The 21,613-nt window shown below is 39.3% G+C and overlaps 1 protein-coding gene across 7 annotated transcripts in view; it reads right to left on the reverse strand.

Annotated features, from left to right (window-relative positions):
• ATG2B (autophagy related 2B) overlaps window positions 1–21,613 on the reverse strand; it is an 80,064-nt gene that overhangs the window by 17,006 nt on the left and 41,445 nt on the right. For 4 of the 7 annotated variants that reach the window (XM_027521558.1, XM_027521559.1, XM_027521555.1 and 1 more), the window contains 16 exons: window positions 21,377–21,549; window positions 20,769–20,919; window positions 19,374–19,573; window positions 18,730–18,810; window positions 17,420–17,526; window positions 17,171–17,263; window positions 16,552–16,622; window positions 15,546–15,622; window positions 15,115–15,285; window positions 14,363–14,380; window positions 12,398–12,539; window positions 9,962–10,164; window positions 8,992–9,218; window positions 8,050–8,158; window positions 6,933–7,127; window positions 5,388–5,489 (listed from right to left, as the gene is read on the reverse strand). In XM_027521558.1, the coding sequence (XP_027377359.1) occupies window positions 5,388–5,489; window positions 6,933–7,127; window positions 8,050–8,158; window positions 8,992–9,218; window positions 9,962–10,164; window positions 12,398–12,539; window positions 14,363–14,380; window positions 15,115–15,285; window positions 15,546–15,622; window positions 16,552–16,622; window positions 17,171–17,263; window positions 17,420–17,526; window positions 18,730–18,810; window positions 19,374–19,573; window positions 20,769–20,919; window positions 21,377–21,549 (2,120 nt within the window). The remainder of the gene's footprint in view (window positions 1–5,387; window positions 5,490–6,932; window positions 7,128–8,049; window positions 8,159–8,991; window positions 9,219–9,961; window positions 10,165–12,397; window positions 12,540–14,362; window positions 14,381–15,114; window positions 15,286–15,545; window positions 15,623–16,551; window positions 16,623–17,170; window positions 17,264–17,419; window positions 17,527–18,729; window positions 18,811–19,373; window positions 19,574–20,768; window positions 20,920–21,376; window positions 21,550–21,613) is intronic. The other 3 variants (XM_027521556.1, XM_027521561.1, XM_027521557.1) reach the window with 2 other exon arrangements.

The following is a 21,613-nucleotide window of genomic DNA, read 5'->3' on the forward strand; positions in this document are numbered from 1 at the left end:
TCACAGTCCAACTCTCACATCCATACATTACCACAGGAAAAACCATAGCCTTGACTAGGCGACCTTTGTTGGCAAAGTAATGTCTCTGCTTTTGAATATGCTATCTAGGTTGGTCATAACTTTCCTTCCAAGGAATAAGTGTCTTTTAATTTCATGGCTGCAGTCACCATCTGCAGTGATTTTGGAGCCCCAAAAAACAAAGTCTGACACTGTTTCCACTGCTTCCCCATGTATTTCCCATGAAGTGATGGGACCAGATGCCATGATCTTCGTTTTCTGAATGTTGAGCTTTAAGCCAACTTTTTCACTCTCCTCTTTCACTTTCATCAAGAGGCTCTTTAGTTCCTCTTCACTTTCTGCCATAAGGGTGGTGTCATCTGCATATCTGAAGTTATTGATATTTCTCCTGGCAATCTTGATTCCAGCTTGTGCTTCTTCCAGCCCAGCGTTTCTCATGATGTACTCTGCATAGAAGTTAAATAAGCAGGCTGACAATATACAGCCTTGACATACTCCTTTTCCTATTTGGAACCAGTCTGTTGTTCCATGTCCAGTTCTAACTGTTGCTTCCTGACCTGCATATATTCTCAAGAGGCAGGTCAGGTGGTCTGGTATTCCCATCTCTTGAAGAATTTTCCACAGTCTATTGTGATCCACACAGTCAAAGGCTTTGGCATAGCCAACAAAGCAGAAATAGATGTTTTTCTGGAACTCTCTTGCTTTTTCCATGATCCAGCAGATATTGGCAATTTGATCTCTGGTTCCTCTGCCTTTTCTAAAACCAGCTTGAACATTAGGAAGTTCACGGTTCACATATTGCTGAAGCCTGGCTTGGAGAATTTTAAGCATTACTTTACTAGCGTGTGCTAAGTGCTAAGTCGCTTCAGTCATGTCTGACTCTGAGCGACCCCATAGATGGCAGCCCACCAAGCTCCCCCGTCCCTGGGATTCTCCAGGCAAGAACACTGGAGTGGGTTGCCATTTCCTTCTCCAATGCATGAAAGTGAAAAGTGAAAGTGAAGTCGCTCAGTGGTGTCCGACTCTTAGCGACCCCATGGACTGCAGCCTACCAGGCTCCTCCGTCCATGGGATTTTCCAGGCACGAGTACTGGAGTGGGGTGCCACTGCCACTAGCGTGTGAGATGAGTGCAATTGTGCAGTAGTTTGAGCATTCTTTGGCATTGCCTTTCTTTGGGATTGGAATGAAAACTGACCTTTTCCAGTCTTGTGGCCACTGCTGAGTTTTCCAAATTTGCTGGCATATTGAGTGCAGCACTTTCACAGCATCATCTTTCAGGATTTGGAATAGCTCAACTGGAATTCTACCACCTCCACTAGCTTTGTTCCTAGTGATACTTTCTAAGGCCCACTTGACTTCACATTCCAGGATGTCTGGCTCTAGGTCAGTGATCACACCATCATGATTATCTGGGTCATGAAGATCTTTTTTGTACAGTTCTTCAGTCATCGGGGAAATCCAAATTAAAATGGCAATGAACACCAAATAAGAGAGCCAAAATTAAAAAGACAACACCAGGTTTGGTCAGAGCATGAAGCAGCTGTTGCTCTCATCTCTTACTGCCAAGAACCTGCAATGGTACAACCACTGTGGAAAACTATTTGGCAGCTTCTTATGATCGTAAACACACATTCACCCTATGACCTAGACATCCTGTTTATCATTACCCAAGAAAACTGAAAAATATGGCCATTAAAAGACTTCAAATTTCATAACAGCTTTATCCATTAAGAGCCAAAAACAAGGAAACAATCCACTGTGAATTAGTAAGTAAATGAATAAACAAGTGTTGTACCCATACAATGAAACACTGCTCAGGAGTAAAAATGAATGGACTGCTGATACATGCTACAACACAGAAAAATCTCCCGGGCATAATGTTGAGAACAGGAAGCCAGATACAATTCCATTTATAGGCTGTAGAACAAAAAAAGCTGCTCTACAGTGATGAAATGAGATCAGCGGTTGCTTTGGGATGGTGGACTGACCACAAAGGGACACAAGCGAATTTTGCAGAGTAAAAAAATTGTTCTATATCTCAACTGGTGCGGTAGTTACTCAAGTGTATATATCTGTCAAACTCAAACTGTATACCTAAAAATCTCTGCCTATTATTATATATAAATTATACCTCAGTACATTTTTTTTAATTTTAAAAAGTATGGTTTATTTATACTAAACTTGAACTATAAAACAGTTATTTCTAGCTTTAAGGTCCTATGATAAAGGCTACTATCAGTGAGATACGACTTAAGGTTTAAAAGAATTACTTTCAATGTCATACTCAGGTGATGCTGAAAAAAGTCACAAACATGCAAACTGGTGCTGCTACATGCTCACCATTTCCGACCTCCACTGGGCACCTGTCCTACCCAACGGCCTCACGTCTCATCTCATAACCTGCATTAGGCCGTCAATGCCTTTACAAATATTCACAGTTGTACATTCCTTAGGACCAGCTTGAGTGTTACCTCCAGAAAGCCTTTCCTGATCACCCCTTATCTTCCAAACTCCCAGCCCAGGCTAAAAGTCCTCTTTCAATGGGACTTATCTTTATGCCTACTTCATCACAGGGTGTTAAAGTCCTCTGTTTTTTTGGCACTCTCTCTATTACATAGAGATCTCTGAGGAAGGGATGTTTCTTCATCTATGTATTCCCAGCATCCTAGTTCAGACCTGGGACAGTTACTCAGCAAATGATTTGGAATTAATATGACTCACTGGAAAAGATCTTGATGCTCAGAAAGATTGAGGGCAGGAGAAGGGGACGACAGAGGATGAGATGGTTGGATGGCATCACCAACTCAATGAACATGAGTTTGATCAAGCTCCGGGAGTTGATGATGGACAGGGAAGCCTGGCATGCTACAGTCCATGGGGTCACAAAGAGTTGGACATGACTGAGCAACTGAACTGAACTGATGTCTTCCCTACACAGATTTACAGGCAGTTCAATACTAAAATGATCACCAGACTAATAAAGTCAGGAAATCTGGCCCCTTCAGATTTTGAATCTCCAGCATCCTACTTACACAACCTCCATCATCTCCTCACCTCCCCACGTGGAAGTCACTCCATCTTAGTGACCCCAGTGTCCTGCCTGTCCTACAGGTACCCTGAGCTGTGGAATCAACTGCACCAAATGTCAACAGCAATGCAGCTTTTTAAAAACATGAGCAAACAACATGTTGCTCTGATCCAGTTAAGATAAAGTCAGAGATATGCTTGGTAAAAAACATATTACTCAAAACATTATCATCATCAACTGATTTGTTTTTAAAAGAAAAATACAAATTTGGCTTGCTATTCAAATGACTGCTTGGCATAGTACGTCAGTCTTAGAAGAAAGGACTCTTTTGTATTGTAATATTCCTCACTAAGTCATACATTTGTAGCATGGCTTTGTTTCCATAGGTTTCACATCTTGGGAAATGATTTCCCATTCCTCCTCAGTTTAGTCGTAACATTTATTTCCCTGATTTTTTTTTTCTAAGATTAATATTTCTCCATTTTAAAATCATACTGTTTAATAGTTCTACAGAAGAAATTAACATTCAATATTAAAGAAAAGGCTTATTAGAGAAAATTGGGCTTACTAAGTCTGGTAAAGTCATGCCATAAAGATAAAACTTGTTCAAATTCTTGCTCACACTGGTGATTTTTCAGACTAAATTTCCCATAAATACTGCATCATATTCCTACTAGGCCAATATGGATAAATTAAATTAAAATACAGATTTCAAAAGATTGTTACCATAATGAGAAAACATAAATCTAAGTACACACTGGCAAGTCTGACCCAGCTCAGAAGCTACACATAGTAATGTAAAGTTGTGCTACACGTCTGTGCTTCACAATACATTTTCTCTGAGCTAGGCCTATAGTTTGTTTACAATATAAACATCATTTAAGATTATTCCTGATATATCTGCTACTTATTTAAATAGTGAATCAGCATTAATCAATATTATTGAGCAAATAATATTACCCAACATATACACTGCTTCCAAACCTGAGCTCACACCAATATATATGATACAACAGGAAGGCTTTGTTATTTCAAAAGCAGATCATTATAAAAACTCCATTTATTTTATACAGTTGTTATATGCTTCAGTTAATGACGGTAACAGGTAACACTTGTGATCTTTAACACTGTGTGTCAGGCACCAAGGTAAGTGTTTTATAGACGCTGCTGCTGCTAAGTCGCTTAAGTCGTGTCCAACTGTGTGCCACCCCATAGACGGCAGCCCACCAGGCTTCGCCGTCCCTGGGATCCTCCAGGCAAGAATACTGGAGTGGGTTGCCATTTCCTTCTCCAATGCGTGAAAGTGAAGTCACTCAGCAATGTCCAACTCTTCGCGACCCCATGGACTGCAGCCCACCAGGCTCCTCCGTCCATAGGATTTTCCAGGCAAGAGTACTGGAGTGGGGTGCCATTGCCTTCTCCGTTTACAGACGCTGCTGCTGCTGCTGCTAAGTTGCTTCAGTCATGTCTGACTCTGTGCGACCCCACAGACGGTAGCCCACCAGGCTCCCCTGTCCCTAGGATTCTCCAGGCAAGAACACTGGAGTGGGTTGCCATTTCCTTCTCCGATCCTCATGTTTTAAAAAATGATGCTAAATGTACTATGTTTTCCATTTTATCAGCGAAGAAATTGAGGCTTAGAGAGTTAGTTACTTACCCAAAGCCACACAATTAGTAAAAGAGAACTGAGATGTGAGCCCAGGTCTGACCGCAAACCCATGCTTTCACCACTACACTGCAAAGCATCCCGTCTTCAGAGGCCTTGAACAGAGCTTGTAGAGGAGGCACCAACTATGCCTTAGACTGCTCTCTGGGTGAATGCAAAACCCAGAACTGTTTAATGGGGTGCTTGCTAGAATATAGGAAAATGAATTTCTTTATTTCCATAAATTTGTTTCGTTTGTGACCTGTTTAAGTGCCAATCTACTAATTTGTCATTTTGCCCAGGAATTCCTTTACAGGTGCTGTGATTATAGCCCCCTATACCTTTCAATAATATATATCAAGGAGTCCTTCCATCTCCTGAAAACACCTGTGTATCTGCATCAGGAGTATGTGTGTAAAGATCAGAGAATGTAAGAGGCAGGTATTAAGTGCTCTGTCACGTAGACAGCAAGTAGGAGACAGAAGGATAACATCTAATGTTTACTCACAGTTCAGATTTCAAACACCGAATGAATCTGTCCTGTCCTTTACCAGCAGAAGTCTGTTTTAATTATGCAAACTCCATAAACTTTAAATAATAAACAACATTATAATTCTAATAAATTAAATTTCTCGCTCTGAACACAGGATATCTATTTAATCATACCTCCATGCAATTCTGCTTGCAATACAAACCTGGTCAATATTGAGGCGAAGTGGCATTAGTGATACTCTGAGGCAGCACTCCTGTGGGGACCTGCCCGACTCTGGACGCACGTGTAGTGCTTTAATTGTCAACTGCAAGGCGAGAAAGAGAAACACGTTTTTCTCCAATGACATTATGACCTTGTTTTCATTAAAAAAAAAAAAAAGAGAGAAGAAAACCATGCTATATCTAGTCCCTATATTAGACAGAAAGTCGGTTTACCCTCTTTCCTTAGAATCCGGAATCTAACTTTTTTTGGTCAGATACTCTTTTAAGAATCTGATGAAAGATACGGATTCTCTTTAGCGGGGAAAAAATGCAAATGATAATGTTGTACTTGCAGTCTCAGAGGAGTCTGCTATGCCCCTGAATCTAAATCCATAGATCCATACTCCAAAGGTAACCTCTATAATGTTTTCTTCTGAAAGCCCTCAGCTGAGAATTTCTATGCTACTAAAATTGAAAAAGTTAGAAATCTGGAACACTGCTAACAATTCTGTGTCAATATCATGTGTGTGTGTGTGTGTCGCGCGCTTGACCACACTGTGTGGCTTGTGGGGTCTTATTTCCCTCTGTGTCAATATCATGTGTGTGTGTGTGTGTGTGTGTGTGTGTGTGTCGCGCACTTGACCACATTGTGTGGCTTGTGGGGTCTTATTTCCCTCTGTGTCAATATCGTGTGTGTGTGTGTGTGTGTGTGTGTGTGTGTGTCGCGCGCTTGACCACACTGTGTGGCTTGTGGGGTCTTATTTCCCTCTGTGTCAATATCGTGTGTGTGTGCGTGTGTGTGTGTGTGTGTGTGTCGTGCACTTGACCACATTGTGTGGCTTGTGGGGTCTTATTTCCCTCTGTGTCAATATCGTGTGTGTGTGTGTGTGTGTGTGTGTGTGTGTCGCGCGCTTGACCACACTGTGTGGCTTGTGGGGTCTTATTTCCCTCTGTGTCAATATCGTGTGTGTGTGTGTGTGTGTGTGTGTGTGTGTGTGTGTGTGTGTATGTGTGTGTGTGTGTGTGTGTGTGTGTGTGTGTGGCGCGCTTGACCACACTGTGTGGCTTGTGGGGTCTTATCTCCCTAACCAGGGTATCAAACCTGGGCCCTTGGCAACGAAAGTTCAGAGTCCAAACTATTGGACCACAAGGGAGCTCCTTGTGCACGTGTTTCGTGTAGATCACAACGGACTTCTGGTTTTCCTCAGGTAATCTGTTATAACAGAGTTTCTGTTTCATGTTTTGGTCTTCTGGCTGTGAGGCATGTGGGATCTTGGCTCTATGACCAGGGATCACACACACACACCCTGTGTTGGAAGGCAAAGTCTTAACCACTGGGCCACCAGGGAAGTCACAAAATAATTTTTTAAAAATAAAACTTTAAGCAGCATATTTAAAAGGGATTTTAATAGTAAAATGAAAATCTCATAATTTTCCCCAAATCTTCTGCAGTTGTAATAGGTATAATTTACATATATTTTAGATATAATAGAAATACTTTCCCTAAACAAATATAGCAACAAAATATATGAAGTTTTAAATTTTACCATGTTGGAATGAGCTTTCCGAGGCATTTCTTTACTGCAATACAGGTACAAAAATTTATTCATTTGTGACGTTGCCAGACGATCTCGAATTTCAAGATCCTGCACGATGAACACCTGCCGGGACACTGGGTGCTCCACAAGGCTCGACTCGCATTCTGGTTTGCAGGGCGGGTACACCTCGTGCTGAAACTTCACCTTCACAGAGGGAAAGAATACAGAACCACCTCGACACTCTATTTAAAACAGATTTTCTCTTTAAAATGTAAAATATCACACATTTTCATTAAATTCTCAGCTTCTGATTCCGCTTTCAGAGAACAGTGTAACAATCCTCCATTTGTTCACATATTTACTTATTAATCCACGTGTATTGGATCATACAAGGATAAGCCTGACTGACATTTCCTATCTGACCTTAGTAAAATCCCCATCCTTTTCAAGCAAAACCTTCAATAGGATTAACTCATAAAATTATCATCTTGTTCCCCTAATGAAACTGCTTGGAGGCAAGGTTCAAGTTCCAAAAAGGGGCAAGGATACAGTTAAGTATATGGAGCTGTCACCACTGCCATATTAAGCACCCTAACATATGACACCTATCAGAACCCCAGACAAGCTGACAGAATTAAATGCATCAGTGTCCCTGGCAGCCTGGCCCTCCTGGTCTCTAGATGTTCACACAGGACCTGACCTGTGTGCTTATTCCATGGCAGGCCTCCCCAGAGACACTCCAGGGCGGTGGTTCCCCAAGTGTGGTCCTGGGTAAAGTAGTATCAGAATCACCTGGGAACTTATTAAAAATGCAAATTCATGGGCCCTTCTGCAGCCCTAGTGAACTAGAAACTCTGGACCCAGCAACCTGTGTTTTACTAAGTCCTCAGGGGGATTCTGGTGCTTGTTCAACTTTGAGACATTGCTCTGGAGGGTAGCCTGGAAAAACAAAAACTAAATCTTTTCAGAATATCTGAAAAAGAGTAAGAGGTAAGATTTATACAAGTCCGCTGCACTTTTCCACTTAGGCTCCAAGATCACACAGGGCAGGGGGCAGGATAGAACCAAAGAACCGTCACTAATGCTCTTACTTCAGTGGATTTTTCCTTTTAAAATGCCATCTTACCTTGCTTAACTGTATTTCCATTAAAAAGTCATGGTTTCTTCCTTTTCCCCCACAAACAATATTATGTCCATGTCTTGTAGGTGTGTGAGAAGGTGAGCTATGGGGACTACTATAAATGAAAAAATAAAACCTTTTATTAAAGGAATAGTCAAAGGAAGGCAACGAATGACATCAGGAAAAATAACAAGATGAAAAGAGAAAACAAGATTACAGACCTATCAAAACATTGCCAAAAACTGTACTGTTATACATTTAAACTACATCTTTTATACCTTGGAGGCACTGAGAGCATAAATTTTATTACTGTCATCACAGCAATCATCTACTTGCTAAGTATTTAAAACTACAGAAGAATCTAACTATGATGTTGGTGTGCATATCACAGACAGACTTAGAAATGAGACCTCCTTATAAGTCCCTATTACTTCAGAAACCCGAGAATCAGAAGACAAGTCCGAGAAATTCCAATTAATACATAAAAGAATTACAGGAAAGTGTCAAGTTTCTTAAAAAGCACTTTTAAATAGAAAAAGTCCTCACAATGTCGTGTCTGAGGTTCCCACTACATGAAGCCTTTTCTGACCCTCCTACCCCAAGAGAACGCTTGCCCCCCAGTCTCCACCTAGTCTCTCTGTCTAGTTTTCTTTCAGAACTAAAGGATAACACACTCACTTTTAATAGGTACTTCAGAGGCATCAACTCTGTGCTTGGTACCCTGCCGGGTGCTGGATGCTAGAGAAACAGGGGCACGCGAGGTCCCTAACTCCTGACAGACCCTTCACTTCACTGCCCTCATTTGCTCATGTAACTGTTTCTCCCTTTTGAACACAGACAGGCTCTGGGTCATACTTATTAATAATTCTTGAAAGAGTAAATCCTATGTATTTTTAATGAAAAGAATATATTGGCCTGCCAAATAGACGTATGTAGAAATTAACTTACATGTAACTTTTAGCTGGAGAAGTAGGAGGGGCTGTTCCAAAATCTTTTCCTCCATAAAGATGCCAAACAAGAGAGACTTCTTTAACCAGGTACCGAACGACAGGAATGGGAAAGTGTAACGGGGCTTTGCTCGTATCTGTCTTCTTAACAGGCAGACTAAAATAATTCTCTTTTATCACAATTGGATCATCAACCATTATCTTTACAACTGGTTCTTCTTCCTTCTCCTAAGACAAAGGAACAGTTAATACATACTCTCTTATCTAAGTAGAAACCATTGAGTACCATTCCCTTCTCAAGGGAAATTCTTGACTCTGCATTCTTTTGAATAATTTCCTTATATAAAGTGGACACTAAATACTGACAATAATTGTCACATAATACACTTTGCTTCCTTCACTACTTGCTCTTCTATGTGAATCATTCCTAAGAATTTTTTATAGTCTACAATTTGGCTTTTACTACTTGTTTGATAATAAAAAGGCATAGAGTCAGTGCTTAACCATTTTGTTTAGTGAACTGTGGATTCATTAAATCCAGACTATGCTTTTTAAATGTAAGCATGACAATAAAGTGGAAATTACATCTATTAGTCAACCATCAGCCTTCACACAAACCACATCTTATCTTTCCCCATTCTTGTGTTAACACCTCTGTATAGAACTCTCCTGCCATTTAATTTCATTACCCTGAAGAGGTACTTTAGGGTACAAACTACACACTTCCTCTGTAGTTCAATAAACCATGCAGGAGATTTTAAAAATAGCATTCTTCCGAGTCCCTCACAGACGTGTCATAAAAAGGGTAAAGTATAACAAACATTTACAAAGCATCAACAGTAAATTACAAAAGCAAGTAATTCTGAATTGTGAAGAGTTAACAAAATCTAAAGAATCTTTTTCAGATGACCTTTGGTCACTTCTATTTGTAACATTATTTCAAGACTTTAATTTTGTTATCAATTTACTACCTGAACAGTTGCTCTTGGTGCAAAAAGAATGCAAAAGTCGTCATTTTCCGTGGGCACGCCTGTCACTGCATCACTAATCAAGTGGTGGGTGAATGAGGCGTAAGTGGGGCCAGGCTCCTGGGACACGTTTCCACTCTCATCAGGAAACAGGAAGAGGTCTGAACAACATGGTTCCTGAACTTGAGATTTTTCATCAGAAACACCTAGGGGTAAAGATTACAACAGTCAATTTCGGCACATTTCGGAACATCAATAATAACAATATTTATTAAACACTTTAGTCATGAGTCAGTTATGCATTATGTTAGCGCTCTTACCCACAGTATCTCATTTATTTCTTACAATAATCTTCTGACTTCTAATAAAAATACTAATAATAAGTTTTAAGTTTCCTAAGAAAACAGCAAACGATGAACTCATAAAGTTACAGACATCTCCTCAAAGTTATTCAGTGTCAGAGAAGTTCAGGAATTCGGCAGCAGGCAGTGAGTGTTGATTGCAGTTCTTCTTTGGCCAGAATTGCATACTGAATTATGTCCTGTAGGTGGCGTTCTGGAACAAACTCTCCTTGGACGATATAGCAAGGGGAAGGGAAATCGCTGCATCCAGTGGTGCCTCACTTACAACTGTGGGAAATCTCTACCTGGGGTCCGGGGGTGGGGGGATTGGAACAGTTCCCGAGCATGTCTTCAGCCAGGCAATGATTCTGAGCAATAAAAAAGACTCCTTGGGGCACTGGATACACAAACAGGACACAGATCAGCTATCTCAATATAAAGACAAAAAGTTGCATGTGTGCAAAAATCTGTATGTAGGAAATTTCCTGCTGGTCCAGTGGTTAAGACTTGCTTCTACTGCAGGGGGCACAGGCTGGGGAACTAGGATCCCGCATGCTGCAGAGGTGCACCCAAAAAATAAAATTAAAAAAAAAAATCTGTATGTGAACACTTATTTTTACACATTTATATCGCATATTAGACACATTAATTCTTTCCCCATTCACTCATTCAAACCAAATCCTGTGATATGGACTAAAGACACTAAGATGAATATGGTGACATCTTAGCTTCACAAGGCTCACAAATTAGACTTTAAATTCTTCTGTGGCAGCATGTTGAACCCGTTCACACTTGTAAGTGCCCAGCACTCAGTACAGAATCTTGGGTAATGAAGCTGCTCAATAAATACTCATTAAATGTTCTTTCCAGTATAAGTAGGTTAGTTGCAAACATTTATTACAAATAATGCCTAGTACATAGGGAGCTAAAAATTCCCATTTGCTTCCTTAGCTCTGATTTATTCTAAATTAGAATGTAAGCAACATTGAATGTGAGACTTTTATCACATTATGAAACAATTTTTTAAAATTAAGATTTCACAACATGTAGAAATTAGAATGCTCATCTAAACAGAAAAAAATGTTTTCTATATAAATACTTCAAAAATATTTAGACACTTCACTTGGCTTTCAGAATTCTCCGTCTGGCACCTCCCAATTATCTAATGTTATTAGCTAATTCTTCTCAATAAGAAGGGAACTTTTGCTACAGTATTAATAGCCTGAGTTACTACATCATTAAGGCTCACACACGCCTATCTGTGATTCTTGGCATTAATGACCTTGCTAAAATTATCTTCTCTTTTACTCTACACACCTAAGTCCTATCTACTTTTTCAAAGCCAACTCATCTCAGCTTTCACGAGTCTAAAGAGAGGATTCCAAATTTTTTCCAAACTGATTACAGAGTATATACTACCTTTTGAAGTGTCTTCTTCGATCATTTCTCAATCATTCTAAATACTAGCATCAGTCTGGTTTAGCGCCAGTTTGTTTTACTAAACTATAAGCTACCAGAAAACATAAGCTTTGTCTTGCAACTTATCTGTGTCTCCTATAAAAATCTGTTGTTGTTGTTGTTCAGTTGCTCAGTCACGTCCGACTCTTCGTGACCCCACGGACTGTAGCCCGCCAGGCTCCTCTGTCCATGGGATTTCCCAGGCCAGAATACTAGCCGTGAGTTGCCATTTCCTCCTCCAGGGCATCTTCCCCACCCAGGCAGCAAACCCACATCTCCTGCATTGGCAGGCAGATTCCTTACTGCTAAGCCACCAGGGAAGCCTCTGCTAAGTCACGTCAGTCGTGTCCGACTCTGTGCGACCCCATAGACGGCAGCCTACCAGGCTCTGCCGTCCCTGGGATTCTCCAGGCAAGAACACTGGAGTGCATTGCCATTTCCTTGTCCAAGGGAAGCCTCTAGCCAGTATTATTTATTTATTTACTAGATACTCAATAAACACAAACTGACTGACTAATAAATACCCACCAAAACTCAGACTTGTCTTTTAGTTACTTATTGAGCAATCTGTAAGAATGCAAACAATGTCAGCCTCAACTACATCGCAGCTCTCGGGGAAAAAGTCCTGGGTCTGTCTCACCATTAGACTGTGGTTTTACAGATGAAGCTGCTTCTTGCATGTCAATCTCCTCCATAGCATCACTCATCAAATCTCGTAATATCTGTTGATCTGCTTCAGGAAGTACTGGACCACGTGAGGATGACCGACCAACAGAATCTACCTACAGCCAAAAACACTAATTAGAAACAATTGAAAATGCTCTAAACAGCACACTACTTGAAAGTTATTTTGTCCTGGAAATAGACCACGTTTTATACAAACATCAGAAACAGAAACGTGTTCATTTTTCTATATTCTACTCAACAGCTGTTACATTTTTAAGTCTTTAGTATCATTGTTTTCACCCCAATGACTGCTGGCAAATAGAAATAAGTGTGTTATCATCTCAATGCCAGCACAGTTTAACTGAATTTTGAAGAGGTAACAGATTAGAAGAGAAGAAAGGTGAAAAACGCTGCACTGAAGCTGGGGGATAAGGGATCTCTCTGCAGAGTCTGATCTGCTCAAATCTGACTGCTGCCATGACCTTCACCTTGGAGGCAAAGCCACTGCAGAGCCAAGTCTCATTTCTTGGAACAAACATATACCTAAAGACAGTAGGGGGAATATATGAGAGGGGAGATCTACTAAATGGTGGTTCATGAGGTTAAATTCTAGCACCAATGCTTAACAATTTATGTTAACGAACTATGGATTCATTAAATCCAAATCATGCATTTAAAATGTCAGCATGACTCTAAAATGGAAAGATTTCATTTGGAAGTGAAAGTGAAGTTGCCCAGTCATGTTCGACTCTCTGCAACCCCATGGACTATAGCCTACCAGGCTCCTCCGTCTATGGGATTTTCCAGGCAAGAGTACTGGAGTGGGTTGCCATTTCCTTCTCCATTTGGAAGGGATAATTTAAAATAATTTCTAATAAACTGTAGATTAACTTCTATGCAGTGTACATCATGCAAAATGCTGGGCTGGATGAAGCACTAGCTGGAATCAAGATTACAAGGAGAAATATGAAAAACCTCAGTAACGCAGATGATACCACCCTTACGGCAGAAAGCAAGAGGAACTAAAAACCCTCTTGATGAAGGTGAAAGAGAAGAGTGAAAAAGCTGGCTTAAAACTCAATATTCAAAATGAAGATCAGGGCATCCAGTCCCATCACTTCATGGCAAATAGATGGGGAAACACTGGAAACAGTGACAGACTGTATTTTCTTGGGTTCCAGAATCACTGCAGATGATGACTGCAGCCATGAAATTAAAAGATGCTTGCTCCTTGGAAGAAAAACTATGCCAAACGTAGACAGCACATTAAAAAGCAGAGTCATAATTTTGCCAACAAAGGTCCGTAGAGTCAAACCTGTGGTTTTTCTAGTAGTGATGTGTGGGGGTGAGAGCTGAACCATAAAGAAAGGTGAGCATCAAAGAACTGATGCTTTTGAACTGTGGGGCTGGAGAACTCTTGAATCCCTTAGACAGCAAAGATATCAAACCAGTCAATCCTCAAGGGGACCAACCCTGAATATTCACTGGAAGGACTGATGCTGGAGCTAAAGCTCTAATACTCTGGCCACCTGAAGCAAAGAACTGACTCACTGGGAAAGACCCTGATGCTGGGAAAGACCGAAGGTGAGAAGAGAAAGGGAACGACAGAGGACGAGATGGTTGGATGGCATCACTGACTCAACCGACATGAGTTTGACCAAACTCCAGGAGACAATGAAGGGAAGCCTGGTGTGCTGCAGTCCATAAGGCTGCAAAGAGTCGGACATAAATGAGCAACTGAACAACAACAAAAAAACTGGAAATTGTTTTTAAAAAGAGAAGAACCAGTAGGGAGAGTATGTCATCAATCACTTTATTATCAACGAGACAATAGCAGGAACAAGGAAACAAAAACAGAAGTGTCACCTAAATGAGGAGTAAGATCAGCCTGAGGGAAAGGTGACACGAGGCCTGTCAGATCGTTAGTGAGACTACTGACCTGAGGGGGCTGAGAATTCTGTCCACAGAAGAGGCCACGAAGAAGAATGAAAACACTGAAAAACAGAAAACGCTAAACAAACCGGACACTGTTCAATCTGGACATAGAGGGCAAAGAAGTGACAGCTAGGGGCACAGGAAAGCCCTGAACTGGGAATCGAAACATAGGCATATTGTGGCTGTATCTGCTCTTAATTAGGGTAAATTCCCTAAATTCTCTGGGTCTTGACTTATTCATCTACAAAATAGAGATAATAACCTTTAACCTGTTGACTGTGCTGGGTAAGAGGAAATCACATTGAGAAAGTATACTCAAAATTGGATCCTTTCAAACATGAAAGAGAATATCACATAAATGAGTCTTCTGGTAATAATACTAATTCCTGCCATCTACTTTCTCATAGCATTTTTACATACAACTTGCATATAACAGGCTCTCGCATGATGATAAATGTTTTCTTTCTTCCCTGAGGACATACAAAAATAACTTAAGTCTGGGAAAATGTTTGCTGGTTGAGAAGATGAACGTTCTAAAATCAAGAGCATCAAACAGCAGAACTGTTTTCCCAAAAGGCCTGTGGAATCACCTTTCTAGGCCCCACTGCCTTAAAACTAAGGAACAGACAGATGATTTTTCAGTTTCCTTTTTACCCTACAACTGCCAAGAAGACCTCGCTAATGTCCCCATGCCACTCATCTGGATGGAACCGGGCCGGGCTAGTGATTTCTTAAGAATATGGTTGGTGGCTGTACCTTCACCTTTCTTTGAGGAGCTCCTGGCTTCACGTCTGCCTTGTTAGTGGCATGTAAGTCCCCATAGCTTGCAATATATTGAATTAGATTCATTAGAGCAGCACAAGAGTCTGAGCACGTTCTAACATGGACGACGTCACTCGAACAGTGCAATTCAAAGTGCGGTTCAGTCTGGACAGGAAAGAGGGAAAAAAAGGATAAGAACGTTTACCAAAACAAGAGAAGAAACATTTTCGCAGAGGTTTACATTAAATAAAATATAATTTGTTTTGCCACAGGAAATATGTATTTATAACTCAATCTTAATTTTAAAATATTTTATCTATTTCTGACCAAATTTAGGCAAGTAGAAAAAAGTTCAGTATGTTTTTAGCCTCTTCTATAAAATAAAAATACTCAAGTAAAAATATCTATTTATTTTAATAACTTACTTGCTCTCCATCGGAATCAGACTTTACTGCAGTTATGGTTAATTCCAAAAGTCCCATATCCATCACACGAACATAATCTAAACAAATTTTAATTAATAAAATATCTGAGTATAACTTTTAAAAAATGCTTATCCAACAGACATCTAATAAAACTAGCATTTCTTTAAAATTTGTGGCAGGCAGTACTGCAAATACTTATAATGGAAATACAGCTTCAACCTACAAAAATCCTACAGTTCTCTTTTAGTTAGAAACAAAATTTGCCTTATATTAATTAAGTATATATAATTTGATACATTTCATCAATGTTAGTGATATTACAAACTGGTATTACAATATTCAAACTGATAAGACCCTTCAGTTCAATTCAGTCACTCAGTCGTGTCCAACTCTTTGCCACCCCATGGACTGCAGCACGCCAGGCCTCCCTGTCCATCACCGACTCTTGGAGTTTACTCAAACTCATGTCCGTTGAGTTGGTGATGCCATCCAACCATCTCATCCTCTGTCGTTCCCTTCTCCTCCCGCCTTCAATCTTTCCCAGCATCAGGGTCTTTTCAATTTAGTCAGTTCTTCGCATGGGGTGGCCAAAGTATTGGGAGTTTCAGCTTCAGCATCAGTCCTTCCAATGAACATTTAGGACTGATTTCCTTTAGGATGGACTGGTTGGATCTCCTTGCAGTCCAAGGGATTTTCAAGAGTCTTCTCCAACACCACAGTTCAAAAGCATCAATTCTTCGGTACTCAGCTTTCTTTATAGTCCAACTTTCACATCCATACATGACTACTGGGAAAACCATAGCCTTGACTAGACGGACCTTTGTTGGCAAAGTAATGTCTCTGCTTTTGAATATGCTGTCTAGGTTGGTCATAACTTTTCTTCCAAGGAGTAAGCGTCTTTTAATTTCATGGCATTATTTCAGAGTTAAAATATTTAAAAAATATTGAGATACAAAAAATAAAACTGCATTCATCTATCCTAGATACTGTTTTTTTTAACTCTTACCTCTATTCAAATTTATAGTAACAGTATTACACTTGTCAGACAGGTGTAAAGCAGCTTCATCCAAAATTATTCTGGGGAGAAAAAAAAGATAAAATCAAGACCTGAAAAACTAACCTCAAATATACGCTGCATGATCACTTAGTTGTACCATTCTATCTCATATAAATGTTATCAAAGTCATATGAAGACTCTAACTTATAAATGTCATCGAACATTTTCTTTAAAACTCACTGTTTATGAGTAACAAATATTTAAATGGTGTGACTGAGATTAAACATCTGCTCAAATTAATTCTAAATTTTTAGCAGTTTTAATAGATGACCAAATCACAAAGTTTAAATTAGGAAAATAAAGTGCATCAAGTCTTATAGGAAGTTTATACATAAATGTTTTAAAAAGTAAACTAACAATCTCAAGAGTTAATTTTCACCCTAAAAAATGAAATACAGTAATGAACTGAAGAGATGTGATGAATCACCTGAGAAAGAAAAATGGAAAACTTAGATAAAGGAACATGACTAACAGTAAAAGAATGTTGCTTTTAACACACAATTGAGACTTTAATTAAAGGTATGTTTTGAACAGCTGCATTCAGTGGACAGTGAGGTTTATATGGTACCTGAGAGTAGAAGATGATTTATCCAAGGCGACACTACTTGAAACGCTGAATGTTTCAACAGTAAGAAGAGATCGGATTGGCAAATAAAGAGGCCTAATATGACACAGAAACAAGAGAACATTAGTCTGTCACAACAAAAGAAACCCCTTTAAAGAGCATTTTGAACCTTAACTCTACTGAATATTTTTTTCAAAACTCAGTACATATCTTAAAGAGTAAAACTTTATTTTGCTCCACTTAGGAACTCACCTGTAATCAAGTGCACAGCTCCAGAGATGAACATGAAAGGTTGTAAATGAAGTTGGAGGATTATATCCCAGAACAGGTTCATCAGCAATATTCAAGAAGTATAAAATCTATAATCACAAAAATATAAAATGCCCTGCTTTAGAAGAAAAAAAGAGTTTTGATATGATATCCTTAATACCAACATGAAATAAAATAGCTTATAAAAAAAATCAACCATTTAATGAAAAATCATAATGTTAGAAGAAAAAAAAATCATCATTTGAAGGAATTTACTTCAAAAAGTATTTGCAAAACTAGGATTTGAAATGAAGAGATTCATATAACAATCACACTGCTACAGGGATCTTGGAAAAATCATCTCCTATGAAACTACAAAAGTATGTATAATCTACCATCAACATGATTTTGCTTGGAATAATTTTTTTTGAAAAAAATAAATAAATAAATAAAAATTTTTTTCCTAAAGTCTGTTTAAAACTCTCCTTCTGGTTTTTTGTAAACCCACTGTGGGGAGAAGTTCCTTTCCCGTTCATTTATACCCAGGTCGGTCTGAAAACCAGTCCTCTCACCACCATTTACCCTCCTATATTTCTATCTAAATTAAAAGGTTAGGCTGAATCTCTCTCTTACCGACAGCCAGCAGACTAACCATCTCTCTATCCCCTCTCTATATACACTTTATGTTTCAGGATGTTTCTGAAAGCATTTAAGTTTAAAACAACTTATTTTCCAAAAGCAAAGAAAAGGTTTCTCTTTCTAAGAAAAATGAACAAGAATTACATAGAGTACAGTTTTTATTCTCAGGTAAAGAAGAGTGAACTTTACCCAAAGTTTCCTCTGAAAAAATATAATTAACCAAATACAGTTATTACATTGGAAATTTATTACATAAATCCTTATAAATGCCTCAATGTATGTTGTTGGCCTAGGGAATAATTCTGAAACTATGATACTTGAATATATGGTTATTAAAAAAGGAAAAAAAAGAATATACAGTTATAAGTGCAAGTCAACACATCATTTATTTTCCTCTATGACAGGCACTGTATTGGTCCTGTCCCTTTAATGACAGAAGATAACTCTGTTTTCGAGATGTTTAAGAACCAAACATTAAGGTAAAAAATCAATTACATTCTGGGGTGGTGATAATGTCCTATTTTCTAACATAAGAGGCAATGTTTATATAGGAGTATTTACTTCATGAAAATTCAATGAGCACTGAACATTTATGATTTGTGAACTCTTCAGTAAGTGCAGTACATACTAACAGAGTAAAAAATAAATCAATACATACGTCCCAGCTGTCTTACCTGCTCATGCCAGCTAAGCCCAGAAGGAAGCATTCTATGCTGGAGAGTAGCTCCTTTTAGCCCTACAGCAATGAGAAACTCCTACACAGAACAACACAAAAAGGTATGTTTATTACCTACATGACCTTCTAGTTTAAAACTTGAAAAGTTTTTCTAAGAAAACAAATATCTTATATTTATGCAATCATTTTTATTAGCTAGTACTTGAATCAGCTGAGAGCTGAAGAATTGATGCTTTTGAACTGTGGTGTTGGAGAAGACTCTTGAGAGACCCTTGGACTGCAAGGAGATTAAACCAGTCCCTCCGAAAGAAGATCAGTCCTGAATGTTCACTGGAAGGACTGCTGCTGAAGCTGAGGCTCCAATACTCTGACCACCTGATGTGAAGAACTGACTCATTTGAAAAGACCCTGATGCTGGGAAAGATTGAGGGCAGGAGGAGAAGGGGATGACAGAGGATGAGATGGTTGGATGGCATCACTGACTCAATGGACATGAGTTTGAGCAAGCTCTGGAAGTTGGTGATGGACAGGGAAGCCTGGTGTGCTGCAGTCCATGGGGTTGCAAAGAGTCAGACATGACTGAGAGACTAAATTGAAGTGAATCAAATCAAGAACAAGTATTTGATGGTATAAAATACACACCTTTGTATTGGACTCTGATTTATCAGACACTATTTTAACTGCAACAGACAGCATATTCAAAGTGTCTCCTCCAACACCATCTGAAGAAGCTCGACTGAGGCCATCTTCTTCAGAGGAATAAATAGTAGGTTCTAACCAATGTGGGCGGGTTGAACTAGGCAGTCGTGTTTCTGTAGAAGGAACTGCTCCATCCACTATGCCTATATCCACAATGAGGGGACAATATAACAGAATGATTACATGAAATTAACTCACGAACTTCTGTAACCCAAACAAAAATCCACGTTCTTCCACTGAACATAACATAACCCTGGAGGCAAAATGACCAAGAACTAGCTTGGCATTAATAATTCATTCTTCTCTACTAATGTTGGAATAAGTGAATCTTCAAGTTTACAAACAAAAAATTGAGATTTGAAATGTCAAGGAAGTTACACTTAAATAGGGAAATCTGATAAACATTAAGAATGTCCAAGTATCCCACTTCTATTCATGAAGTAACACAAGGAATGTACTGAAAGACCAGTATATTCTGTATGTACTACCAAAAGGAAATACCACTTGAGAGAAAATAATCAACTGATCAGTGTATAATAAGATATGGTATATCCATAAAATGGGCTATCCCTTGGCAGTAAAAAAGGAATGAAACACTGGTACATTTGGATTAACCTTGAAAACATCATGCCAAGAAGCCAATCACAAAAAATCTTCTATTGTGGGATTCCATTTACATGAAACATCCAGAATATGCAAATCCATACAGACTGAGAATAAATGAGTGGTTTCTTAAGGCTGGCTTCCCTGGTGGCTCAGATAGTAAAGAATCTGCATGCAATTGAGGCAACACAGGTTCGATCCCTGAGTCGGAAAGATCCCCTGGAGAAGGGAATGGCTGGAGAATCCCATTGACTGAGGGATTTCTTGCCTGGAGAATCCCATTGACAGAGGAGCCTGGAGGGCTACAGTTCACAGGGTCACAAAGCGTTAGACATGACTGAGTGACTAACACTTCTTAAGGCTAGAGGGGACTGCAGGACTTCGGGGGTTTACAACTGAAGGTTACAGACTTTCTTTTGGGGGTGATGAAAATGTTCTCAAGTTGACTATGATAATGGTTACACAACTCTATGAAATACTAACAACCACTGAAATGTATACTTTCAATGGGTGAATTGCATGGAATGTGAATTATATCTCAATAAAGTCATTGCAAAAAAAGAACATAAAAGCCAACTTTTAATTTACAATAATTATTACTTTGCCAGTGGAATAGGACACCCCATGGAAAATAATTTCTAATATCGATTTCTGTTCTCAGTAAATTTTATTAAGCAAGATTTAAACGCGTCTAACCAGCAGTGAACAAGCACACCTTCTCCACACTTGCCCCACCTTTGTGGTAGAGGCTGAAACTGCCGCAGTGAAGGCACACGTAGTGCTTGTCGTCGAAGCCTTCATACTTCGTCACACAAAGTAACGAACCGCTGCTGAACTCTAACCAGAATTCACCATGCTTGTTTTCCAACAGATCTCCATTATCTTGCTAATAAGAAGATCAGAAAACACAGAGAAGTCATTAGTTAAGTGTAGAAAAGTAAGAAGGACCCTCAAGATGCTCCTTGATTCAGGTCAGGAGGATCTCCCCACTGCGGCCAAGCTGTCTGGTTCCTGAACCATCCAACATGGTGGTATGAAAAATGCTAGGTCAAGCCTCTTCAGCCAAATGATCCCGTCCTGCATCCTCCTTTACAACAGGTAAATTACTGTTACCACTTCAAGAGTACAACTGCCATGTTTAGAAGGTTCATATAATGTCTATCTTTTGATCTGCCATGAAAGCTAAATTTCCAAAGCTGCTGTCATCATGGCACACCTCAGAAAACTGACTTTTATCACTCACTGAAACAACCTCAAACTACCTCAATGACTGACTGGGTGTATCATGGTAGTTTTAAAATGAGGTGCACTTGAAAAATCACTTTAGATCTGTAAATCCTTACCTTTACATCTGTAAACACTGCAATTAACCCATGATTAATACTCAGAAGAACTGAGAGAAAACTCTGTGAGTTCTTGTTCTGGGAGTCTAGTTTTTTTTTCCTACGAGAACGATAATTGGGATCAACAGTAGAAAAATACTGCAAAGTCTCCTCCTCAGATCCACTTTCCTCATCTATGAGAAATAAATGGCACAATTACAGCTGTTCTAACAGCTTATTAAAATAAAAGGACATTCA

The sequence above is a fragment of the Bos indicus x Bos taurus genome, chromosome 21, assembly GCF_003369695.1.
Source record: "Bos indicus x Bos taurus breed Angus x Brahman F1 hybrid chromosome 21, Bos_hybrid_MaternalHap_v2.0, whole genome shotgun sequence".
Lineage (NCBI taxonomy): Eukaryota > Metazoa > Chordata > Mammalia > Artiodactyla > Bovidae > Bos > Bos indicus x Bos taurus.